Source organism: Leucopleurus acutus (genome assembly GCF_964270905.1).
Source record: "Leucopleurus acutus genome assembly, chromosome: 2".
NCBI lineage: Eukaryota > Metazoa > Chordata > Mammalia > Artiodactyla > Delphinidae > Leucopleurus > Leucopleurus acutus.
This window is the reverse complement of record NC_139143.1, coordinates 49,722,478-49,749,547: the sequence shown is the minus strand read 5'-3', so window position 1 is coordinate 49,749,547 and position 27,070 is coordinate 49,722,478. Positions and strand designations below refer to the sequence as shown.

Below are 27,070 nucleotides of genomic sequence, written 5' to 3'. Positions count from 1 at the left end.
AAGTGGCTCTTTCATCTGGTCTTTTGGGGTTAGTGTTTAATCCCACCCGTGGTCCCGGCTGGTTGCCTCTGGAGCTGGAATCCTTGTACTCTGTGGCCATTTTGTTCCAAGTCCAGGCACCTGGAAATCCTCTGGCTTCTTAGTACCACTGTATCATCCCACAGGAGTATAGAGAAACTTCTGGATTCCATGTGTACCTAGTGCAGACCTTGGGAGTCAGAAGCTCTAATTCAGGGCACCTGAACAACGACCGCAGCCAGGTTAACCTACCTGGCAATGGTACCATATTGCTGAAGCTTCAGTAAAAATGCAGGCTTCTGGAGGGAGGGGGAGGTTGGGATTGAAATTGTCCTGGTATGTTCACAGGAAAGCAAGGAACAAGTCCCAGGGGAATTCCTCGCGTGCACAGTGTGGGCATCAGGAACACACATAACTGGCTAGTTTCGTTTCTCCTCGTTTTTTCCATTTCTTCCTCCTCCCAGCTCCAGAATAATTTTCAACTTGCACTCCAGGCAGGTGGGAATGCCCCGTACGCCACATTCAAAATTCTCTGTACCTGTAAAATTCCATATTGTCACTCAATGTATTGCTTTGCTTACATAAAGGGAGTTTTTGAAGTTTAGAAATCCCTTTTTCTCAAAGCTTAGCTTTCAAGATTATCATTTTATTAAGCACCCGAAAAATACTAATTTGAGGGTGAAAGTTGAGCAATGCCTTCCTTATTCCAGCAGGTATTTACTCATCACGTAAAGAATAAGAAACATTGACTTGATGGATGGAAACCATAAGGAATCATGACTTAAAGGAAAAGGAAGATTATATCACTTTAACTTAAAAAAATAATACCTGTTAGGCATGGTTTGGAGATTATGCCACCTTGATTATCTGCTGTCATTCAACTATGTAAGTGGAGTTTAGGGATAGCATTGGGGAAGGAAGGTGCTTTGCTGAAGGGCCCATCAATGCTATAAGCATATTACCAGTTTGTGCTGAGCCCAGGCAAGTGGCACTTACACAATGCCTACACTGAAGCCTGCAAAGGTGGGGAATTTTCTGGGCTGTCTGCCTTCTCTGGTCACTATATCTCATCATTAGAAGCATTTACTAATTTCCTTCCTTATGGATTCATATAAACTCATTGTAAGAGTTGATCAGCAATCTTCTTTGTCTTTGTTTTTAGGAGGTGAATTTCTACTCACCTTGCTTGATTTAAAGACCATAAGAAGCTGCAATCCTGCCTAGCAGAACTTTCTCAGAACTATATTGAATACATTTAACAAATATTCACTGAGTGTCTATGTGCCGAGCTACTGTTCTGGGCACTTGGCACGTCTCTCTTGTAGTACCAAGTATGGAGGAGTAGCAAAAGAGAACAATTTGAGGAGAAGAGAAATAGAAAGGGCAGGATGAATCGCATTAGGAAAGCACCAAACACACCATACAGCATCAAAATCATGATGATGGCTTTGCCTCTCTGCCAAAGTTTTGCAGTCAGTGAAATCTGTTACAACTGCACCCATACCAGTACCCTCTGGAAACACAATGGACCCTCAGTAACTGGAATATTGCCCTTTATTAAAAATGAATAAATTTTATCAATCATAAATTAGGCATCATTTTACTCAGAATGAATTTGCAGCGCTGGTGATAAAGTCCTTTTTCTTGAATTGCTCTCCTCTCCAGTCTGACTGGTCCTGGTCTCTTCAGCCTTCTCTACTTTACCAAGCTTTGTGCTGAAACATTTCACCTGCTCTGACTGTCTACAACCTGGTGTCCTCCAAACTCATGGGGTCACCTTCTTCATGGAAATTTCTTTGACTCTTCTAGCCAATGCTGACACGAATTCTCTCTCTGAATTTCTGTCATATTTCTAGTTCGATTCACATAGTTGATCTCAAAACTATACTGATGGCAGGATCTAGGTCTCAAATTTCTTTGTATTTTCCATAATGCTTAGGAAAATTACATGCATGTTGTAGGCCTAAGTAAATAAATAGGTAGGTGTTGATGCCAAAATAGTTAATACCTAGTAGAGCATGAACGCTGACCATTGAGAGTGCTCTGACCAATTCATATTGTCTGAATATCAGCCACACTTACACACACATACACACACACTCATCTATATGTAATGCTCACAATATTATGCAGGATGGATATATTACTCTCCATTTCACAGAAGAGAGATGAGGGACCTGAGATTCAGAGAAGTTTCAAATTACTTGCTCAGGACATACAACCAATGGAAGACTCTAGATTGGTTGCACTCACCACCTGTGTTCTTCCCACTGTACTACTACTCTGATTACTACTTGGTGGTGGATCAGGTCCTCTGTCTCCTTGGGCTGAGATGTGCCTTTCAAAGGAGAGGCAGTTGGGTGACTGTTGAGTCTGACTAGAGAACATAGGTAATCAGTTCACTTAGACTGAGCCATCGCCGTTGTGAGGAACTGCGCGGTCATGCTTAACACTCATTTATAGCCAGTTTGCACACTGCTTTGCCTGTGTTATGAAGATTTGGTCAGAGAAGTTGATGTTTCAAAGCCAAAGATCTGGTGGCTTGTTGGATGGTTCACAGTGAATCCCTTGGAACCTCTTAGTATTTCCATTTTATCTTAAGTGGTAAAAAATTATACCTGCCTTAAATTTCTTATAATTTCAAAGTACTTTGATCCTGCGTTTTTAATATAAAAATAAAATGTTATCATTATCCAATCATCTAGTTGATAACTGAGAAAAGAAAGGGCTTCTCTTCTCAGTTTGGCCAGTCATTAGTAAAGTGTCAAGTAAATGACACTTTCTAATACAGGATAGAGAGCTGTAAGCCCCTCAGTCCCATTTCCTGTTCCTGAGCACACAGGAACATTTCATTTCCTCCTTGTTGCATTGGGGTCATGTGACAGGGTCCTGGCCAAAAAAATTAGGACTGAAGGATATAAGCCACTTCTAGTTCTGCCCCTTAGAAGTATCTTAAACAATATTCTGGCTTTTGCTTCCCCTTCCACAGTGAGTTTAGAAGTCACTGATTTATGATTCCAGCATCACGAAAGGGAAAGAGTTTGAGTTCCTAAATAACCACTTGGAAGACAGCCTCTAAGGAGAGCTGCCAGACTTGCATTGGACAGTGACACAAGGGAGAAATAAACCTATGTGTGAGATCACTGAGATTGTTGTTATAGCAACTGGTATGTATTGCTCTGACACAGAAATTGGTACCGGAAATGGGGTATTGACATAACCAGATCGATTTCTTTGACTGTTACACTAGACTTAAGGTATATCATTGGTTTAGGAGGTTAGCAACAGGCTGAAAAGAAACTATTGGGTTGGCCAAAAAGTTCATTTGGGTTTTTCTGTAAGATGTTACGGAAAAACTTGAACGAACTTTTTGGCCAACCCCATAATACCAGAACCTGGAAAGATGGAAATTCAGGTTATGCAGTGACAAATCATTTGCTACAATTATTGCCTGCTATTAATTAGAAGGTAGTCACATCACAATTTTTATCATCAGAGGAAATGGTTAGGAAACAGAGTCTTAGTAGTGTTTTTGGCCACTCTAGATATATGTACTACAGGAAAGAGATGATTCAGGAAAGAATTCATGAGTTTGCTAGCAAAAACAGCATACAGAGTCCAGAAATTCGGGCTATCAGATTATAGAAAATAAATTTATTTTAGACTCCGACCGTAAGACGTGATACTAAAGGAAGGCTTTAAGTGGCAAATATCCAGTAAAAGTTCTCCGTTGAATGAAGTTACTTGAGGTAAAATATCAAATCAAGGGTGTGGCCTTCCCACCCATTGTTTCTGATAGCCTCAATTCATTTAGGTAATTACGCTAAAAGAGAGAAATGCGTGGAGGGAAAGAAGAAAAACAAGAGTAGATTTGATAACGATGTCTAGAAAATAACTCTGGGTGTGCTTACTGGCACAAGGACCTGACTGGAAGCAAATATATCATATGTCTTCTAATTTTTAAAATTGCATTGCCAAAGAAACCAGGGGCCTGGGCTTGAAACGTCATTCCCTGCTCAAGGCTTAAAACAATTCTCGAGTTGCCAACCCATTCCAGACTGAGCGGAAGTCAAACTTATAGAGGTGCACTGTTCTGAAGGAAGGGTGGCCCCCCCCCCCACCAAGCCCACTTCATATGTGGCCAAGAAGAAGAACAAAAAATGGAGTCCTTCTTAGAGCCAACCTCACACACGTCCAACCCTGCCTAGAAGGTGTGGGCTTCACAGTGCTGACCCAGAGGGGCTCAGCGTGGCTGTGGACCATCATGCTGAGTGTTACCTATTATTTCCCTTTGCAAACGGGATTATTTTCCTGTTCTTTTTTCCGTTATAAATGGGTTGTGATTGGTGAGGAAGTAGGGTACAGGTTACTTGTCTTTTTAATATGTAAGCTACTACACCTAGAGATCCTACATAAGACTGATGGAGAAGATGTTGCGTTCCCCGGGTGTTCTGAACATTGATATGGTGGTGGTGACTGGATGAGACCTTACACTGTCCTCCATGGGGTGAGGTGAGCATGCTCTGTGCGTGAGAGGAAAGTAAAATAGATATTTGGTGTCCAGAAGTTTAGACTATTGCAAGAAACTTTTGGAGTCTTCACAATTTTGGAGTCTCTTCTTGGACATGCAGGAAGATTACATTTCCTGGGTCACTCTGAAGTTAGATGGGCTATGTGATTCCCAAGCTCCAGCCAATGGAACAGGAACAGAAGTGATGACTGATATTTTGAGGCCAAGTGTGTTAAAATCTCATGTGTCTTCTTTACATTTTCTCCCATCTAAATAGCTGGAAGCAAAGAATTCTAAGATGGAAGAGCTACACAATGGAAGATGCCCAAGCAACACCAGATGCTCACGAGTAAGTAATAGCTTTGTATTGGGCAATAGTACTTCTATCTGGAAATTGCTTTTTATAGCAGCCTGCATTGATTTTCTTGACTAATATACTATTCTAAATGGAAGACTAGTTCATAAAGCTGGAAAAGCTCTTTATTTCTCTTGAAAGGAGTGAAATCGTCCTCCTGCCTGATCATCTTCATCACCATCATCTTCATAACATTTGGTTCCCAAAATCCTTTTTTAGTATCTGTAACTTATTGGGCACCATGGCAGAGATTGGAGTGCAAAAAGGACTATGAAACTGAGGCTGGCCTTGTCCATAATCTGGTGGGCAAAACATACAGATAAACAAAACTGACATAAAGACTTATATCCTAAGTGTAACAGCTTATAACATAGTTAATTCTGTTTGGAGGTGGGGAGGGGCAGTAATAGGTGCAGATCTCAGAGAGGAGGTTACACAGGTGTCAGGTTCTAAAAGATGAAGAGAGATTTTCTAGTCAAATAAGGCAGGTGGAAGGCATTCTTTCCTTTTCATATATAGCATATATATTATTGTCTATTATACTATTATACATTATTAATATATTGTTATGATGTTATTAACTTTAGTGTTGTAAAGTGAGTGTAAAGGGACTACCTTTTTTTAAAAAATTTCATTGCAGTATAGTTGATTTACAATGTTGTGTTAGTTTCTGCTGTACAGCAAAGTGAATCAGTTATACATATACATATATCCACTCTTTCTGAGATTCTTTTCCATATAGGCCATTACACAGTATTGAGTAGAGTTCCCTGTGGTATACAGTAGGTCCTTATTAGTTATCTATTTTATATGTAGTAGTGTGTATATTTCAATCCCAATCTTCCAGTTTATCCCTCCCCCTACTTTCCCCTGGTAACCATAAGTTTGTTTTCTACATCTGTAACTCTATTTCTGTTTTGTAAATAAGTTCATTTGTATCATTTTTAAATTAGATTCCATGTATGACTGATATCATATGATATTAGTCTTTCCCTGTCTGACTTACTTCACAATCTCTAGGGCAGGGGTCCCCAATCGCCAGGCCATGGACTGGTACCAGTGCGCAGCCTGTTAGGAACCCGGCTGCACAGCAGGAGGTGAGCAGCAGGCAAGTGGACGAGGCTTCATCTGCAGCTCCCCATCGCTCCCCATTGCTCACATTACCACCTGAACCATACCTCCCCATCTGTGGAAAAATTGTCCTCCACAAAACCGGTCCCTGGTGCCAAAAATGTTGGGGACCGCTGCTCTAGGGCATTCTAAGTAGAGGAAACAGTGCAAAGGCATGCAGATATGAAAATCAGGAAAATAAATTGATTTATACAGTTAGAAATGAAAAGCATATTTATCACTCTCATCAGCATCGATTTTATCATCCTATCGTCTAATTTATTTGTTAATTTTCATAGAGAGGGACCACATGGATTTGATCCCTGTTTTCCGGAGGATCTCAGTCCAAGGGAACATAGGTAGCAGATGAAGCAATGACCAAGTGCGTTAAGCTCTGTAATTCACTTGCTATGTAATATGGGCCAGGACACTGGACTTGTCATGATGTCACTAGTACTGTTGTACTAAAGAGAGAACTCATATCTATCCTTCCTGACTTATGCAAATCCAGTAAATAAAACGTGTGAAACCTGATTTGAAAAAACATATAAATAGCATAACATGTTCGTTTATGTTTTCAAAGGACAGTTAATGAGGGAGGATTGGGCTGGTAGGAGTCAGAGTCATAGCAATTTGTATGCCATCACACTAAAGGACATATCTTACTTCTTTCTGGTAGCAGTTGACTCAATGTCCTCAAACAGATCTTACCTGGGGACTGCGGGACACCTGGAGGGCGAGCCTCTCTTGGGAGATGCACGCACACTGATTAGAGCGGTCCATGTGGGCAGGTGGGGCTGTTTACTCAGCATGCATGAGGGCAGTACCATCACAGCAGGAATTGGGATCAAAGTTTAAGAGGGAAATAAACATTTTAGTCAGAGGGTGGCTGGTTTTGGGGGTGAGTGGATAAGGCTGTAAAATGGAAAATAAATCACCAGATGTGAAGCTGAGAGGATAAGGAACAAGTCAGGATGTAGGATGTAAGAGAGTTGGGACAAGTTGTTCAGAGCTAAGGTTTCGGGCAATGAAGGCACTGAAGGTCCACCTTTTACAGTGGTCCCTTTTCTGCGGCCTGGATAGCACATTTTAATACATAGGCATCTAGTACATGACAAAGAGATACAAACCTCAGTTCATAAACTCAACATCATGGTCCAGGTCTTGGGACTTGTGAGCACCAGGTGAAATAAACACAGGGTCAATTGTTTCCAGCCATTTTCTTTCCTCCCCATTTCTAGGTGTGGATCACACTTCAAAGCTGCAGCATAGCGGTGACTCTTGATCTATCAGTGACACCCAAGGAGGTTAGGCAGCAGGCCTGGGGATGCTATTGGCCCTCATCATTGGAAATAAGTCCCTAAAATACCCCATTTTCTCATGGTGGGCCAGCATAGAGCTGTGACCCATGCATCTATCTAAAACACTCTTAAGCCTGTTAAGATTATCATAATCTATAACCTTGCTGGTCTTGTATAGTCAACTACTTTGTAACGTGGTATTTCCATGTCTTTGAGATCCTAAACCTGCTTTGTCAAAGCATGAATGCTCCTAGTATTTTGAGATTGAGTAAACCATTTCATTTTTATCTGCTGAGATCTTAAAGACTGTGACTGAGGTCTAGAGCTTTATCTTTGTCATCTAGGCCTATATAACATTACCTAACCAAGTCACTAGTCATGCGTCTAGTCACTAGAGAAGCTCAGGCCAAAAAAACCCAGCCTAGAGACTTGGATGACATCGCAGCCCATCCAAGCCATCAATAAATCCTTGAAGCTTTAACCCTGCCCTCCTCCTATCCCCACCCCTGGCCCCCAATTTACAATACCCTCTCTTTTAGGAGACGGAGGTGGAATTACTTTGCATTGGAATTAATGGTATAAAGAGCTACCTTCTCATCTGAGTAATGCTAATTCGTCTCCATCCCTGGTCATTCACTCCCTATTAGAAATACCCTGACAGCCTGCATCTCATTACCATTGCAGCAGGTCCAGCTCCCAAGAATAACCTTCTAAGGAGGATGAAATGTACGCCAGTGGCATCTAATACCAGGGCATTCACATTCATATTTTTAGCAGCATATATCAGTTAGCCCAACCTTTAGTGTACTCTGTGTACTTTTAATAATCTCCATAAAAGCCTGATTTCCAATCCCTAGGCTCAAGCTGACAGTGTAAATAAAATCACCCAAATCCACAGGGTAAGAGAAATGAAAATGACAAGGATTAAAATTTGGTCAAACCTCTTTCTTTTTAAAAATTCTGCTTCCCTTCCAATTGGATCACGACCCTCTGTGTGCTCAGCTTAAGAGCAGACGGTATGCTTTCACTTTTATTCCTATCTGCAGCAGGCTTACAGTATTTAGTGAGAGTCTGTAAAGAATGTGTGCTGGGTAGAGAGTTAATACCGTAATCCCCTATCGTTGGGGTCAAATGCTGAATAGAGCAAAAGAATTAGAAAACATGTTACATACAATGGCAGAAAAAAATGCATCAGCACGCTGTTCTGTGAACACCAGCATCTATCACCCGCAAGTAATGGCCATGAGGTAATAGAGTGGATAAAGAGATGTGTACTTGAAGTCCAGTGTGTTCACAGAGGCAGCGATGGAAGACTTGAGCACAAGTCTTAATCGCCATATACTCTGGGAGGTATTTGTCACCATTTTTAATTGCTTCTTCCCAGGTACCTGCTCCAAGTTAGTTCCTAAGTAACACATGTAGCCACTAAATTGTTTCCCAGAGTGGAACCCTGAGCTCCCTCTTTTCACTCTTCATCAGTGGGTGTGAATATTGTTCTCAAAGTGCTGTAATACATCTGTCTCTGGAGAATTCTCTTAACAAACAAGTAGAAATTTGAGGTATCGCAGGCAAAAAGTGTTGAACAGCCCCCTTCCACTGTATCTTGGGAAAGTCAACCGAACTTCCCTGGAGTAAGATTACAAGCAAATAAATAAGCTTGTGTGGAAGTTCTATAAAGAGAAGAGTGTGTGTGTGTGTGTGTGTGTGTGTGTGTGTGTGTGTGTGTGTATGTGTGTGTGTGTATCAGTGGTTTGACCATAAAGTGACAAGTTGAATTTATTTTGAACAATATCCTTTAAAGTGACAAGTTGAATTTATTTTAAACAATATCCTTTAAAGTAGCAACTATTATAGATTCAGCATTTAAATTTTTAAATTTATTTTTAAATTTACATATAGTAAATTTGGGGGTGTAGAGTTCTATACTTTTGACAAATGCAGAATTGTGTAAGCACTACCACAGTCAAGATACAGAACAGATCCATTACCCTCAACAATCCCTTGCGCTGTTTCTTTGTAGTCAAATCTTTCACTCCCAAACCTTAAAAATCTTAAATTCTTATAAATACAGTATCACACATGTATAACCTGCACAATGACCAAAATGACAACCTGAAACCATATATATAACAAAATAACAAAAACATCGTCTACACATTTTAAATATATATATACTGTTGTATACATAAATAACTGGAAAGCCAACTTTTTTTTGTCAAAAAGGCTACTTATTGCTCAGTAAGTTCAGTGAGTGCAGAAATAGTCCTCTAACCCACTATTGTATCAACATGGACAAAAGAGCTTATTAAATGTACATTGAATTGAATATTAACCCACAGACTGAGGAGTGATTTTTACTTAAAATTGTAAAACCTCGTGACAAATGTAACTAGAGATGTGACAGTCTCGGCATTGTAATTGTACCTTAAACACACAAAGAGAGATGAGGTAATAAGGAAGAAGGTAAACGACTGTGTTTGTGTGTGTGTGCATGCACACACGTGAGCACATGTGAGATTACACTACAAATCCGTTAGCGCCCTAGACTGATGGAAATTGACTTATTTTTTGCACATGACCAATACTATATATATATACACACACACATATATATGGCTAAATGAGTGAAAGCTAATGGCCTTAAGGAGAAAACTATTAGAAAAATTATTAATAAGGATTTTAGCATTATGTTTGTGAGGATAAACCTTTGCTCACTTAAATAAGACACCATGATTTACATGAAAATACTGAGTATGGTTTGATCCTCACCAGGAAGTATTAGACATGTTATGACTAGTTCAGCATATCATCTCTTTCCTGAAGGGTATACTGACTAAATTACTACAGGAATCTTATAGCAAGCAAATAAATCACTATTGTTTAAAAAGGAAGTATTAATATGTCCTTAATTTTATGCATTATCTTCTCAAGCTTCTTTACCGGCTCCTCCTTACCTAGCTGGTGTTCTTTTCCTCATAGGTCACTCATGTTCATGGAGGAATCATCTATACCTGTAATTAGAGACTCCAATCTACACCTCCAACCCAGGTTTCCCTCAAGAGTTACACATTTTCCAGCTTCCTACTTGATCTCTCACCCTGTATGTTCCGCAAACCCAAACTTAAATTGTCCAAAATGGAGCTCAATATCTGTCAAACCAAATGGTTCCCTCTCCACAGAATTTTCCATAAACTTCTATTAGTTCTTATCTCACTTCCTGTTTCTTTCATGGGACTGCAGGCAATGAACATGTGTCTCTTCCCCAGTGCCTGGCACAGTGCCTGGCATCTGGTAGGCATTTATAAATATTTGTGGAAGGAATGAGTGCATACGACACTCATATGCATATAAATAGAAATTTATTTCCACCCCAAACCCCAATGTTTATGAATGGTTTTTAAATGGATGAGTACCTCTGATACACATATAGATATAAGCATTTATTCCCATACCAACCACCAACTACCATATCTACATAATGTCTAGAGATCAAATACTGTCTGCTTTGTGCAGCAGGGAAAATAATTAGCACATTTCAGTTTCTTTCCTATTATCTTTTCTCATTGAAATCACATTCTTTTTTATTCAACATCATAACATAAGCATCTTTCCTTGTCTTAAAAAGGCAGGGCAGGAGTAAAGACACAGATGTAGAGAATGGACTTGAGGACACAGGGAGGGGGAAGGGTAAGCTGGGACGAAGTGAGACAGTGGCATGGACATATATACACTACCAAATGTAAAATAGATAGCTAGTGGGAAGCAGCCGCATAGCACAGGGAGATCAGCTTGGTGCTTTGTGACCACCTAGAGGGGTGGGATAGGGAGGGTGGGAGGGAGATGCAAGAGGGAGGAGATATGGGGCTATATGTATATGTATAGCTGATTCACTTTGTTATAAAGCAGAAACCAACACACTACTCTAAAGCAATTATACTCCAATAAAGATGTTAAAAAAAAAGTCCCAGATATTATTTGCACCAATTGAATAATACTACCTCAGAAAGAAGTTCTTGCTTTATACCAAAAGTTCAGTTGGGAGCATCGTGAGGACCTCCTGTAGAAGCTACTCCTGTTCAACCGTCTATACTCTACACCAGTGATTCTCAAAATGCGGTCCCTGGACCAGAAGCACCGGCAACATCTAGGAACTTGTTAGAAGTGAAAATTCTTGGTCTCCACCCCACACTTTCTGAATCAGAAACTCTGGCGTGGGGTCCGAGATGTGTGCTTTAACAAGCTCTCTGGGTGATTTCAATGTACAAAAACAGTTTGAGAAACATTGTCGTACACTCTCCAGAGAAAGGTCTACCTGCTGCATGGGAATCTTTCTGCACTAACTCTTTTTCCACCCACTCTCACTATTCAGTTCACTCCCTCATCAGTTTCGCGTCATATTCATATTGAAAAAAGCCTTCTGTATTTGATAATGAGTCTTTAGAACAAGGACTGGTTTCTTGTTGTATGTAAAACATAAATAGAAGTATGGTATACGCAGTGTTTTTTAACTTAGTTTTAGGAACAGAAATTTGCTTCAAATGAAATATTATGTAGGAGCCGTGTGTGTGTGTGTGTGTGTGTGTGTGTGTAGGGGAGACAAAAGGAATCACTATGTTTAAATGTGGTTGAAGGGGTGGGGGAACCAGAGTCTGCCCACTCAACTGGACTTCCTTCCACCCTTTTTTCCAGGATGCCTCCAGGGGACTGAATCTGAAACCTCTGAAGCAGTGGAAAGGGAACGTGCTGGGGAGTCAGGAGACCTGGTCTCTGGTTTGTTTCTTTGGGCAATTCATTAAGCATCTGTGAGCCACATATTCCTTATCTGAAAACGATAATGAACCTGAAATTTCCAGCTCGCAGTTTCTCCTTCTTTTCTTTTATTGTTTAGCTTTCCGTAGAAAAAGATCTGAGCTTTTGGCAAATTCTCCCTTCCTTGGAGACACAGGAATACATGTTGGCTGTGTCGTTTGCAAGTACTCTGTCATCTCCTTCAGTATTGACTAACAGGCATTAATGAATAGACAGGGCCAGGCTGCCACCGTTGGGAGTGCCAGGAAAGAGAAAGAAATCTCCCACTCGAGCACCATTAGCATTGAACAGATTTTCAACCCCAGCATTTGACTGGGACTATGGGCTGATGACATGGGGATATGTGAAGAATTCAGGGAGCGCAGAACATAGTTGCCTTGGCCTTTTCTGCAGCCTTCTCCTCACCTTCTCTATCCCCCTCCCCTCCCCTTTTCTCCTCTCCTTCTTCCCGCCCCACTCTCTTCCTCAGAGAGTTTACAAAGCACTGGCCTATAGTCACTCTTCCCGTATTACTTAATCTGACTCTCTGTATGTGCTTGACACTCCCAAGACCAAAATCTATGATGGCTAATGAAATGTCCAGGTGTCCTCAAGTGTCATGAGCATTACTTTCACACTCTCTCCTGCAGGAACCTCTGTATTTCCATCTTCTTTTTCTTCCTGACCCTTCTCTTCTTCCTTTCAGTCCCCCTGACTCTACTGAGGCCACTTCTTAGAGACAACTCTAAACCTACTGGTGGCTATCAGAGTGAAGGTGGGAGATGAGCCCAGGTCACAACTATCCCATTGTTATTGGCTGAATGTTTTTGTCCCTCCCACCCCCTCCATAATTCATATGTTGAAGCCTAAGCCCTAATGTGATGGCGTTTGAAGGGAAGACTTAGGGAGGTGATTAGTCATGAGGGCAGAACCCTTATCAATGGGATTCGTGTCCTTATAAAGGAGGCTCCAGAGAGATCCTTCTGCCATGTAAGTACACAGTGAGAAATTGACCATCTATGAATCAGGAAGCCAGCCAGCCTCCAGAACTGGGAGAAATCAATTTCTGTCATCTATAAGCCGCCCCATCTATGGTATTTGTAGCCAGAACAGACTAAGACAGCTATCCTTATGTAAAGTAGGGTTTGCATGTGTCTGTGTAAGAGTGTGTGTGTGTGTGTGTGTGTGTGTGTGTGTGTGTGTGTGTATAGGGTGCTGGTAGTGGAGCAGTGGGGAAACCTGAGGGGCAAGTTGGGAATGATTTTATACTTTTGTAACTTTGCTCCTATAGTCACCTCTGATGCCTCTGGAAAGAAGGTCATTCTGGCCTTGGCTCAGCAAATGACAAGGGGCTAATTCTCTGAGATGCAGAGACCTCGCTCTATCAGTCATTCTCTGATGTGTCAGAGGTTTCGACAGAAATACCAGAGGCTCTTTAATTAAATTTGTGGACCAAGTATGGCCTGACAGGGAAAGCATACTGATAAAAATCTGTATTATAGCTTACATTTTACATTAGACTGTACTACTTGTGCACATATAATTATATTTTTCAAATGGAATTTTTAAAATGGAATCTACACCTATGTGTTTTTGTTTGCTTTTTTTTTTTTTTTTTTTTTTTGCTTTTATCATGTGGAAAACTAAAGTATAGACTGCTTGGTTTGGACAGCTGGCAGCGTTATCCATCCCCCTTTTCCTCTCTCCTATATTTTCAGCATCCCCCAAGCTTTAGTCTCTTGCCCTCTGCATGTAAATGGGAGTAAATCTCACCTATCTTTCACCTTTGTATTCCCCTTTACCCTCTGGTCTCCTTCTCCCTTTCTCTCAGTCAAGCTCATTGAGACAAGAGTTAACGCTTAGGGTCTACCATGGTGCCTCTGCCTTTTCCCTCACAATTACCCATGACTCCTCCGGCTTCCATTGCCCATCAACCTCCATCCCCACTCTGCTGAAACTGCTCTTGCTAAGTCACCTGTCTCAAATCCCATGACAACTTTTCAGTCACTATTGCATCTGAGCTCTGTAAGAAAAACTCATCATTTCCTTCCTGATTTCTTCCTCCTTCGGAGTCTACAACCCCACTCTCTCCTAGTTTTCCTCATAGCTCAAGAATCCATTCCTCCCAGCCTATGCTCGTTCTCCCTGAGGTTCTGTCTTGTATCCTCTGCTTTTCTAGGCTATTTACTCCTCCTGGGTAAAACCATCCACACCCAGGGGTTCAGCCTTCACCTATGTGCTGATAGTTTCCAAACCTATACTTTCAGCCCAGATCTCCATCTCGTGAGCTGTAGACATATTTATTTTAGAATGTTTCCATTTAATAGGAAGCTTAAAAGTAGGTCTGTTAAATTAAATTTATCATCATAACATTTAAACTCTGCTCCTTTAACCTGGTGAATAGCACTATTCAACCACCCACATGAGATACTGAGATTCTTCTTAGACTTGACTATACCTACATTCAATCAATCAAACACTCCTAGTATGACAACCCTCTCTAATGTCTCCACCAACTGTCATCACTACTGCCAGTATTTTAGGTTATGTTCACTTTTCATCTGGGCAGATGTCTTCTGGGCTCCCTGCCTTTAGTCTCTCATACCTACAAATCACCTTCAATCTCTCCTCCAGGTCATCCTTCCAGAACAGTATTGTCCAATAGGGTAGCCACAAGCCACATATAGCTATTTACATTTAAATTAATTAAAATTAAATAAAATTTAAAATTCAGTTACTCTGGCTACATTTTAAGTGCTCAATAGCTCATGCGGCTCATGGTTGCCTGTTGAACAGTGTAGATAGAGAGCATTTGCATCATTGCAGAAAGTTCTATTGGATAGTGCTGTTCTAGAACATAATCGTTTCATATCCCTGCTTGCTTCCCAAATGATTCCCCACGTACTTCACAGTAAACTCCAAACTCCTTAGCTTGGCATGTAAGATCCTGCCCTCCAGTCCACTCTCCCTTTTACTGTACCCTCCACTTGAAACCTGTGCTTCTGTCCTGTCAACCCACTGGCCCCTGTCCCCATGCTTCTGCTTTTGGTTATGCCCTTTCCTCCACATAGAAGAGCTGCCTCCCTGTGTCCCCTTAGAACGCCTGCATACGCTTCAAACTCAGCTCAAGCACCATTCCCTCTGTGAAGCTTTTCCTTGATTTTCTAGGCAGAGTTTAGACTCACCTTTTAATATTTTCCCTGGCAGCTTATACTACTATTATACTTCTCATTAAAAAAAAAAATCTATTGATTCACTGTGGAAGGCTGAAGAATGCCTCCCACCCCAAGACATTCACATCCTAATCTCCAAAACTGTTAACTATGTTGCCTTACATGGCAAAAGGGACTTTGCATATGATTGAGTTAGAGCACTTGAGACAGGGAGATTATTACGGATTATCCAGATAGACTCTATGATGTAGTCACAAAGGTCCTTACTAGAAGGATGCAGGAGTGTCAAAGTCAGAGATATTGAGAGAAGGATATGGGATGATCAAAGCAGAGTTTAGAGTGATGTGAAGATACAGGAAGGGACATTAAGCCAGGGAATAAGGTGGCCTCTAGAAGCTGGAAGAGACAAGGAAACAGGTTCTTCCCTGGAGCCTCCAGAAGGAATGCAGCCCTGTTAACCCATTTTGGACTTCTGACTTCCAGAACTGTAATATAATAACCTTGTGTTGTCTTAAACCAGTTTTCCACAACCCCCGGTCTGCGCACCGGTACCAGTCCAGGGCCTGATAGGAACCGGCTGCACAGCAGGAGCTGAGCGGCAGGCAAGTGACGGAAGCTTCATCTGCCGCTCCCCATCGCTCACATTACTGCCTGAACAACCATCGCCCCACCTGCACCCCCCACCCTCCCTGCGTGGAAATACTGCCTTCCACGAAACCGGTCCCTGGTGCCAAAAAGGTTGGGGACTGCTATTTTTTGTTTGGTTGGTTTTTTTTGTTTATCTTTTTGCGGTACGCGGGCCTCTCACTGTTGTGGCCTCTCCAGTTGCGGAGCACAGGCTCTGGACGCACAGGCTCAGCGGCCATGGATCACGGGCCTAGCCGCTTTGCGACATGTGGGATCTTCCCGGACCGGGGCACGAACCCGTGTCCCCTGCATGGGCAGGCGGACTCTCAACCACTGCGCCACCAGGGAAGCCCCTGCTCTCTTTTTTTTTTTTTTTTCTGCATTGGGTCTTCATTGCCGTGAATGGGCTTTCTCTAGTTGTGGCGAGTGGGGGTTACTCTTCATTGCAGTGCACAGGCTTCTCATCGTGGTGGCTTCTCTTGTTGTGGAGCAGGGGCTCTAGTCGCACGGGCTTTCCATAGTTGTGGCACGCGGGCTCAGTAGTTGTGGCTCACGGGCTCTAGAGTGCAGGTTCAGTAGTTGTGGCGCACGGGCTTAGTTGCTCCGTGGCATGTGGGATGTTCCTGGCCCAGGGATAGAACCCGTGTCCCCTGCATTGGCAGGTGGATTCTTAACCACTGGGCCACCAGGGATGTCCCAGGACCGCTGTCTTAAACCAATAAATTTGTGGTAACTTTTTACAGCAGCAGTACAAAAGTAATATATTTACTTTTTCGTCCATTCATTCATACATTTATGCCACATATCATTTGACAGGAATTTGCTGAGTACATGCTTTGTGCCAGACCTAGCATTATATACTAAGAATAATGAATAAGACTCCATTGTTGCTGGGGGAGGTATGATGGAGGAAAGGGAGAAGGCAAGAGTCCAGGAAACTTGGAATTGTAAAGGTAGTGAGGGGCCAGACTATGAAGGACCCCTCATGCTGCTGCCTAAAGTTGAGGCTGTTTTCTGTAGATGATGCAGAGCATCATTAGTTCATGGTCAGATCTTTGGCTGCCCAAGCGTGGAAGTGGATTAATTCTGGAGGCAGGAAGATCCATCAGGCTGCTGCATTTTTCTGGGTGAGAAATGATGAGGACCAGAAGGAGGGCAGTGGGAGGATAGTTAAGGAAGTAGATCTGGTAACAGTGGGGTGATATTTCAGAGGTAGAATCGATGGGATTTTGTAATCAGTTAAATACCGTGCATGAGAGGGCAGAAGCCAAGATGAGTCTGCTCCAAGATGACCCCGAGAACGGATGACTCTAAGTCAGTGCCTGGCACACAGTGGATAAGAAACAATTGTCTTGAATTGGATTGTGTGGCAAGAAGACAATGGAGTAGATCATCGCTGGGAGGAAAGGATGATGCCAATGAATCTGAATAGTGGAGGAAAATAAATAGAAGAATAAGTGTGTGTGTGTGGGCACAGGGCGCTGGGGGAAAAGGATATGAAACCTGTGTCCTGTTACTCCGTATGATTTTTACTACTCGATTTAAGCTTCTGCTCTTTAAGCTAGAACCATGTTCAGAGAGTGAATTTAGAAACTGTATAACCACCTTGAAGATGCCAGATTTCTCTCAATGACAAGTTTAGCTATTATTTGGATCTGAAATGGTTTTGAGCAGGGGAGGGAGAGTAAGGGGTGGGGGTTGACTTTTAGTGCATTTGCTGCATCATTGCGGAATGAGGGCAGTGCCTCAGTTTTCTCTCTCCATAACCCCCTTTGCTGATGGCTCGATCTGAGAATGAAATGTGCTCTGGCATTGGGTGGTGCTACGTAGGCCTCCCTCACCCAAGACCCTCTGCAGCGTCCATGTGGTGGTGAATATTTGCCATACTGAAATATACATCTATGATCTCTGCTCTTCCAAGTGACATTCTGGTTCCACAACACTGATGGAAGAATATGCACAATTATCTAGCAAAGACCCTGAAGCTCTTGTTTCCCACCAACCTCACTCTGTGGCATACTGACTGTGGCCCCTGTGTAACAGAACAGGGTCCATGGTTGGGAGACAGATCTCTTCTTGGATTTGTGTTTACATAAAACATTGTTCTAACAGCCATGAATTGTGACTTTGCAGAGGAAAGGGGAAAAATCTTATGGTTTAATTAGTTTGGGAAATTCTGGGTTAAACAAATGTACTTAATTCTCCAAGACCTCCCAGAAGCTTTACTCTACAAATACGTGCTGTGAATATCTGAGACAAGGGTAAAGATTTTCCTAAACATATTTGACTCCAGAGCACTATAAACATTCTGTGGAAAAGTGCTCCCTGCATCAGAGTTTGGAAAGAGTTGTCCTACTGAATTAGAGCGGCCAAGGTGTTTTTATATGCCTGGCACACTTAGCAGGAGGCTATAACAAAGAACTCTAGCCATTATCCATCTTCACAAAGTCTCCAATGAGCATGAATCACTCAAGATTGACTGAAATGGTCATTGGACTGATCCTTCTATTCTGACACATTTAGTTTGTTGTGTGCTTTTTTAAAAAAATTTTGGAGTATAGTTGATTTACAATGTTGTGTTAGTTTCAGGGTACAACAAGGTGAATCAGTTAGACATATACATATATCCACTCTTTTTTAGATTCTTTTCCCATATAGGCCATTACAGAGTATTGAGTAGAGTTCCCTTTGCTATACAGTAGGTCCTTATTAGTTATCTATTTTATATACAGTAGTGTGTATATGTCAATCCCAATCTTCCAATTTATCCCTCCCCTCCTTCCCCCCTGGTAACCATAAGTTTATTTTCTACATCTGTAATTCTATTTCTGTTTTGTATATAAGTTCATTTGTACCCTTTTTTTAGATTCCACATATAAGCGATATCACATGATATTTGTCTTTCTCTGTCTGCCTTACTTCACTCAGTATGACAATCTCTAGGTCCATACATGTTGCTGAAAATGACATTATTTCATTCTTTTTTATGGCTGAGTAATATTCCATTGTATATATGCACCACATCTTCTTCATCCATTCCTCTGTTGATGGACACTTACATTACTTCCACGTCCTGGTTATTGTAAATAGTGCTGACACATTTAGTTTGGATTGGAACTCACTTTTGCTGATAAGCCAGAATATAGGTGTAAATTAGAGCCACCTCTGTCATCCTTCTATATCTTATCACACTTGGAGTTTCATTTCCTCTCCCTAGCCCAACCCCACAAATGGCTTCTTATAATAAAAACAATTCATGTTGGTTTCCTTCTTAAAAATTGTTTTAAAAATACTTTGAAGGGCTTTCCTGGTGGTGCAGTGGTTGAGAGTCCGCCTGCCGATGCAGGGGATACGGGTTTGTGCCCCAGTCCAGGAGGATCCCACATGCCGTGGAGCGGCTGGGCCCATGGGCCATGGCCTCTGAGCCTGCGCATCTGGAGCCTGTGCTCTGCAATGGGAGAGGCCACAGCAGTGAGAGGCCCGTCTACCACACACAAAAAAAACAACAATTTTGAAAACACTAGATAATTTTCTTTGGATATTGGAGCATAATACAATAGTGCCTAGTTACTTATGTTCTGTTTCTCTTATTCCCATGTGAATACAAATGCATAGTATTTTGCAGTTTTCAGTGAACTTTATCATCTATAATCTCATTTGATCCTTAAAACAACTTGACAAGGAGGTGATGAAACCCCACTGTCTTAGTCTGCTATAACAAAACAGCACAAACCAGGTGGTTATAAACAGCAGAAGCTTATTGCTCAAAGTTCTGGAGGCCAGTATGCCAGCATGGTCGGGTTCTAGTGAGAGCCCTCTTCCAGGTTGTAGATGGCTGACTTCTCATTGTGTCCTCACAGGGTAGAAGGAGCGAGGTAGCTCTCTAGAGCCTCTTTCATAAGGGCACTAATCCCATTCATGAGGGCTCCACCCTCATGACCTAATCACCTCCCAAAGCCCCACCTCCTAATACCAGCACATTGGGCATTAGGTTTCAACATATGAATTTTGGGGGGAATATAAACATTCAGCCTATAACACCCATTTCATAGAAAAGTGAAGCAAATAACATATTTGGATGCCTAGTTTATGCCAGGTATTTGGCGAAGCGTTTTACTTGTATGAGCTCATTTAAAGTTCTCTGTATTAGGACAGGCTATCCTCATGTTAAAAATGAAGAACTTGAGACTATGCGAGTGACTTAACTTGCCCAAGGCCACATAACTTATAAAAGTAAGGTGTGGTATTTAAACCCATGTTTGTTTAACCCCCAAGCCCACTCTCCTTCCACTACGGTACCCTTAAAAAGAGGACGCTGAGAACAAGGGCAGCTCCAAGATTTGCACAAGTTCACACTGCAAGTTGGGGAAAGTGCTGGGATTAGGACATAATTCACTTGACTTTTAGTCCAAGGGCCTGTTTACTACATACTTTTGCCAGATCACTGGAAGGCATTTTCAAGAGTAAGTAATGCCCTGTGAAATGTCACCGACAGCAGCCACGATAACAACTGCATGAGAGCAATGGGAAGAGGAAAAATAATCAGTGGCTCCAAATCTCCCACCTGTCCCTCAACATCTTCAATGTTGCCAAGTAGAGGAGCTCCTTCATTTCTGCGAAAAATGCCACCTTAACTTCATTCTCTTTTGTCATATAGGTAAGGTGCAATATACTTAAGGAGTCTGGGTCCTCCTTACCTCTTCTTTTCATTACCAGAAAGAAAATAGAGCCAATTCCACCACCCGCCCTTTAGTGTTCCCACTAATCAGATGAATGTGATTCAGTAACACCTGCCAACCTTCTCCTATGTGGGAACCCCTGTGTTGGTGTCATGGAGACAGCTATGGAGGTGAGTAGGGCAGACTTTCTCAGAGTCTGCAGTCTAAACATGGTATGAGAAGCACTATTGAAGAGGTACAAACTGTCAGGAAAGTAAGAGGTGAGGCAGTTAGGGAGATAAGCAAGAAGCCCTGGGCATTTAGCATGGAATGTTCACTGTTATCACTCAGAACAATTACTGGGGTGTCCTGCCTGCGGTCACCATGTACTTACTTCATCAGTGATGTTTACTGTGTAGTTACTGAAAAACAACAGTGGGGCAAATTTTTGTTGCCATTTCCCCAAACCCACAGCCTTTTTAAAGCTTTCCTTGATACCAGGTTGGGACAAAAAGGTAGTTATGCTTCTGTGTCCTGGATGCATCCTGAGAGCTCCTTGACCCACATGAGACAGGAGTGTGAAGCAAAAGAGAAGGGTCTGGTCTTTATGGAGTTGCTAGGTCCCATTCCTCCTCTTGGGAGGTGGAGGTATCTGTGTTCATTCATCTTCTGCTTTCTGTTTCCTAATTAACTCTTCCCCTCTCTTGAATGCAGTGGTGGGCAGAGTCTGAGCCTGTGCCCCATTCAGGGTTATTGCTGGTGGAAGTGATGTAAGAAATCATTCTGCTTCTCTTCCTGCTCATTCAGACTCTGAGCGTTGGGCAGAAATAGAGTCGTCCAAAGGCGAAATCGAATGGTTGGAGCCAAGGAGAGGAGTGAAGGTAGCAGAATCTATTTCCAACATTTTGGGGGATTATGGTATTATTCATGGATTAGTTCCTTTAGCTATTGAATGAGGATCTATAGGTCAGGCCTTACTTCTATGATTAACAAAAACTTTGAGGATAATAAGGGAAATATGGAAATAGGTTTAGGTTTCTCAAAGAAGAAGAGGCACTTTATAAATCCAAGGCAGTTACATACAGCCTCTTGGGTTCAAATTCCAATGGGCTCACGTTGGCCAAACTTATGTGTGCCATTGCCCGATAATTTTCCCTCTTACACATTTAGGCTTCCAGATCGTTAGGCTGAGAGAAGCAAGGACTTCCCTTGAGGAAATACAGAACTGTTTTTCCACTATTCCCTCCACCCCACCACTGACTCGGTGAATCTCTGAGAATCTCTGGAAGAGACTTCAGAAGTCATTTAGCCCAGCTGCCAATATATTCCCTTGATAAGCAGACAAGTGGGAATAGAAAGTAAAAGTGCAGTTAATTCTCAAGCGTTTGGATGTAGATTGTCCACAGACAGAGAGTGAGAGGTTTGTGTGTTTGGAGACAGTGCTTGGGGTCTCTCCTTATCTGTTCCTTCTCCAAGCTAAATAATCACAGATCATTTCACTGGTCCTTAGAGAACTGTTTTCAAACTTCTGAAATCACATAAATTGAAGCCATCTTATTCTAACTAGGTTGATGCTGTCTTCATTTTAATTCCAGAAACTTTTGGCTATTCCCCATTCAGAAGGGATTGACTGCATTTGAAACAGGATGACAGAGGAATTACTCTCACTGAGATTACCCTTCAGCTACATCCCAGAACTGAGAGACTCTGCTAACTATGCTCTTGCCATAATGACTAGCAATCACGGCACAATCACGGAAATGAATTAAATTATTAATTTCAATAGCACCCCATGGTGCATTTATAAATCCCGCCATCTGGGGAACATAAATAGGGAGGTCCACATTTTAAACTTGGAGGCATGGTGCTCGGTGCCAAGGGCTGTATCTTTGAAGGCAGTAGAGATTTTTCAAGATACTATATGTGGAGCCGCAAGCTGTGCATTTGAGGGAAGGATCTGTCCCTGGGTCTCTGTTAGCTTTATTATTTATTTAAGGCTCTATTCTCCCTTATTTTTTAACTGGTTCTTATCGATAGACCCAATGTATAAAAATCTTGGTTTATGAAGATTAGGGGATGGGAAATATAATCAAACTCTGACTTGAACTGTTTAGTTATTCATTCCCTTTTCCCTTCATTTCCTTTCATCCTCCCTAAGTCTCTTCTCTTATTGACTAGTTTCACTCATGTAAATCTCTGTGTTAATAAGTTCTTCTACTGAGATAGCTATTCTTGGGTTTTTTGTTTGTTTGTTTGTTTTGCGGTACGCGGACCTCACCGCCGTGGCCTCTTCCGTTGCGGAGCCCAGGCTCCGGACGCGCAGGCTCAGCAGCCATGGCTCACGGGCCTAGCCGCTCTGTGGCATGTGGGATCCTTCCCGGACCGGGGCACGAACCCGTGTCCCCTGCATCGGCAGGCGGACTCTCAACCACTGCGCCACCAGGGAAGCCCTATTCTTGGGTTTTGAATGGGTTCAAAATCTGTCTGAAACTTTAAGATCATTGTTCCTGAAGCAGAGAGAATGGAGGTCCTAGAGGAGTGTGTAACCTACTCTAATCAAAGAGATTTAACTCTCTTTCCTTATGTGGAACCATTTGACCAGATGTTGGGGTTCCGTAAGCCTTTCCTGTTTGCCATCTGTGATGTCCCAAGGGCTGGTGAGAGAGGGGCACTTCTAAAGAGCATATGTAAATGCTTCCACGGAGCCCTGCAGGGACTCCCTAGGCTACCTTCTTCCCACTATGGGTCACCAACTCAAAGCCAAGCAACAGCCCAGGTCTCTGCCACTGTACCACTATTTCCTAATATCAACAACAACTAGATTTCTAGCCGATGAGTTCACTTAAGATACACCAAAAAACTGCGTAGCTTCCTGCAGGATAGATGATTCTAAAACATCTGGGGTGTTGTGTAGCTCTTGTTCTCTGTGTATCCAGGGCTTTAATGCAATTTGTGTGTTGGCTGGCTGATGAGGAAGATGACTGTTTAACACTCCTTTTGGGGCCTCTACGTGTGCACATCTAGTCATACATAGCTTAGTCGGTCCTGTAAATTAATGTAGGCCTGCAAGCCAATATGATTTCTGATTAAGACTGAGGGCAAACTCTAAAGGTCTCCCCATCCCCCATACTGCCACCAACAATTATTGATGTTCACAGCCATTCAATGAAACATAGCTTTCATATGTAAGTTTAAAATATTTGGGGCTGAGCTATTTTTAGCAGCTGTCTTTTAGGTTGATTCCTTTCAATTCCCTATAGAGCCGAAAGTCAGGGTAACTTGAGATCTGGTGATCTGTAGCTTTGGGAAGAGGTGGTATGTTCCTGATTAGAGTTTCATTTCTTCATTGTTTTAGATGCCATTCTCATAACTTAGCCAGATCAGCTTCTCATTAGCCATTTTACAGCAAGAGAATAAACAGAACCTGCAATCACGATAAACTTAAATGAAACTTCTGATCTTCATGGCAAGGTCCTTGCCAACAGCTTCCATTTCTGTCCCTGGAGTGTAAACATAAATGTTCATCAAATTGGAGGAGCTGGACCTCTAGGGACTCCTATGTCCTGAGTTTATTAATGACAATGAAGGACCCCAAATCAGTGATTCATGTAATTTAGCCACGGATATCCCCAACCTCTGTGGGAGTTCGTAGACTGGAATAATTACAAACTAAATAGTGATGATAAGGAGGAAATGTACTGGAGTTGGAGTTAGTGGGCTGAGAAAACAAATGTTTCCAGTCTCAGGAGACTCTGTTTGTTGTTATAAAGGAGAAAAGTAGAAGCAAAGAGACCTTGTCCTGATCTCTGTATGAGTTTAATAGCTGGGAACGACCATATAAAGTTATCATAAAAAACAAGAGGTGATAAACACAAAAGACCCTTCAGCATCCTGCCCCCTGCTCGGCCTGCCACCCAGCAGCGGGAAGACAAACAGTTGGCACTGGTTTGAGATGAAAATCTGGAACGGTCACTGCTTTTCTCCCGGAGCCAATGCTGGTGAGACTGGAGGAACCAGTGTAACTTTGCCTGTATTTGCTTCTGACTCAAACACCAGAAAAACTCTCACACAGAGAAGTGAGAAACGTTCTATTCTGAGTTGGGGAGTTCCATGTGAGCCTGTCACAGCAGAAGCTCTTGGTAATTGCAAGGCTTCTTTTCTCTTTGGGTGTCAGAGTAGCTCACCCTAAGTCACCACCAGCTCTACATTGGTGACTGAATCCCTCTGAGGCCCAGGTCAAGCAGCCTGCCCAAGGCCACGATGGACGGTCCAAGTAGACCACAAACTCAGCAAGCGTGGCTTCCTGACAGAAACAATACCTCTCCCCTACAGTCTCCTTGAACCTCACTCCCTGGATAGATGCACTGTCTGACACTGCCCTTTAGCAAATAAAGGGAAAGTAAAAAACCAGCACTTCTTTCTAAGATGAAAGCATGTGCACCATCAAGGGGGGTGGGTGGGTGGGAAGAAGGATGCCTGGGAAGATTCAAAAGTATGTTGGATACCTCAAGGGCAACTACTATGAGAGAAGAAGATGTTTTCTCATTTCTTGAGCAATATCGAAACAGCCCTTCACCCCAGGAAGGGAGAATACCTGCCTGGGTGAGGACCAGCTCTAAACTGACTCAGCACTTCTGTTCAAGGATGTTTACCCGGGTGACGCCCTTTCAGGTGAATTTTTCTTCATAGTAAGATCTGATGGCCGATTTAATTGGCCACAGAATAGAGAAACAACACAGCTCTATGGAGGATTATTTAGGGAAATCTAAATAAAGTCCAGAGAACTCACACATTGATCCCTTCTAATATGGCCACCACGAAGTATGCGTTAAGTTGGCAAATGTCAAAACAAGATCTTTCTAGGACCCACCTGGCTTCCCATATCCTTCATTCTTCTACTCAGATGCTTGTTGAGTTTTTCATGACGGAAGCAACATCAGATCTTGCTTCTTTAGAAAACCCTAGTGAGGAGGTCTGGAAGAGGCTGATTTCTGCTGGAGGCTCTCTCTGGCTGCCCCAGGCCTCGCCCAGCTGCCCTGCAGCCTCCGAGAGCAGAATCCGCACACACACCTGTAACCCATTCATGGAACCTGGGTGTGTGGTGACACACCTGTGAGGAAGCGTGGCTCTCCTCTACCCAGGTGTGCTTGTGGGGTGGCTCTCTGAAAGGAGAGGGACACTGCTTTACTCATACCTCTGAATGTCTGACTGCAAGCCTGTCTCTGATGCTCTTTTAGGGCTGTCTCCAAAGCGCCCAAGAAATTAACCACAAGAATCTTCTACTCTATGGAAATTTAGTTACATATGGATTCCTTGGGGACTTGCCTGACATTATTAACTATTACTGGGTATCACTGGACATCACTGGGAATCACTGGATAACCTATGTGATTATCATGTGAGTAGGTCAGGCCCATCCATATTTCAAGGCCATCTCTGCTCTGGAGCAGGGGACCCCTCCCCGTCTCTGGGAACCATGACTTCTAGACCCATAGAGCCTAAAGTTGTGGGGATGGAAAACTCAGATTTCTCAAGTGGGCCACTGGGAGTGATGGTGAGCAGGGCCACTCCTCCTTCCACATCTTGGTCCCCATCCCCATTAACTCCCCCTATCAGGGCACAGTACCATATGTTGGTTGTTGATTAAAGATGTATGTCTTATCCTGGAGGATGGTACCCAGTTCTTGCAGATATCATCTCTAAGCTAGCACTTCAGCTGTGCCCTCAAAAAACCATTTCATTGCTTTATCAGGTCTACAGATTCTGTGTGTTGTGATACTTAATAGAACCAATGGATCCTCTGGTTGTGTGCCCACTGCCACACCTCCTTTTCTATAAAGTGGGTCCCTTAGTCAGAGGTGACATTAAGTGGAATATTAAGTGGATAGTAAGTGACATATTAAGTGGATATCAGTAGATTAAACGTCTGTAGTCAAGCAGGCCACAGCCTTGCAAACAGGATATATGTTGATTTCGATTAAGAAGAATTGCTGCCCCATCCAGGGTGAAAAGAATCTCCTTTGATCAATTTACCACCAAGTGGGTGGTTGATCTCAAGGGATGGGCTCAACACTAGTCTTTGTGTGTCAAATGAGACATTTGGTGGTGACAACAAATAAGTTGGCTTTGATAAGTGGAAGCCTGTACTTTAGGGCCCAGGCATGCCCTCTATCCCTGTCACGATGGCTATCTTATTCATCAACCCATCACACCAGGATTAGGGTGACTAATGACAGAGGCTGGATGACATCAACTGGCTTAGTTATTATGTGTAGTTGGATATTTAGTTGACTCTTTATTCCATGGTGTTTACTCTCTGATGGTCATTAACATAATATAAAAAGATTTTCATGTTTCACACCCATTCTTATAGATCCATCAACATGCTTCTTTCTCAGATTTTCTTGTGTCTGATCTTCCAAACATCTTGGTTCCAGGTCCCTGCCCAGCCAAGCCACTCACCGCTACTCATGAGTCTAGGGAAATTCTTACCTCGGCTGACTCCTCTTTCCATACACAGTGTATGATCA

The 27,070-nt window shown here is 42.5% G+C and overlaps 1 protein-coding gene across 8 annotated transcripts in view; it reads left to right on the top strand.

Moving 5' to 3' along the window:
* LOC309957787 (uncharacterized protein) overlaps positions 1-27,070 on the top strand; it is a 177,443-nt gene that overhangs the window by 96,125 nt on the left and 54,248 nt on the right. For 3 of the 8 annotated variants that reach the window (XR_014325986.1, XR_014325988.1, XR_014325989.1), the window contains exon 3: positions 4,806-4,877. Coding sequence is in view for 2 of the 8 variants with exons in the window: in XM_082833245.1 (XP_082689371.1) it covers positions 4,806-4,877; positions 5,904-5,958 (127 nt within the window). In the remaining 6 variants the exon portion in view is untranslated. Of the gene's footprint in view, positions 1-4,805; positions 4,878-5,903; positions 6,776-11,983; positions 12,065-27,070 lie in introns of those variants that run through there. The other 5 variants (XR_014325987.1, XM_082833244.1, XR_014325991.1 and 2 more) reach the window with 3 other exon arrangements.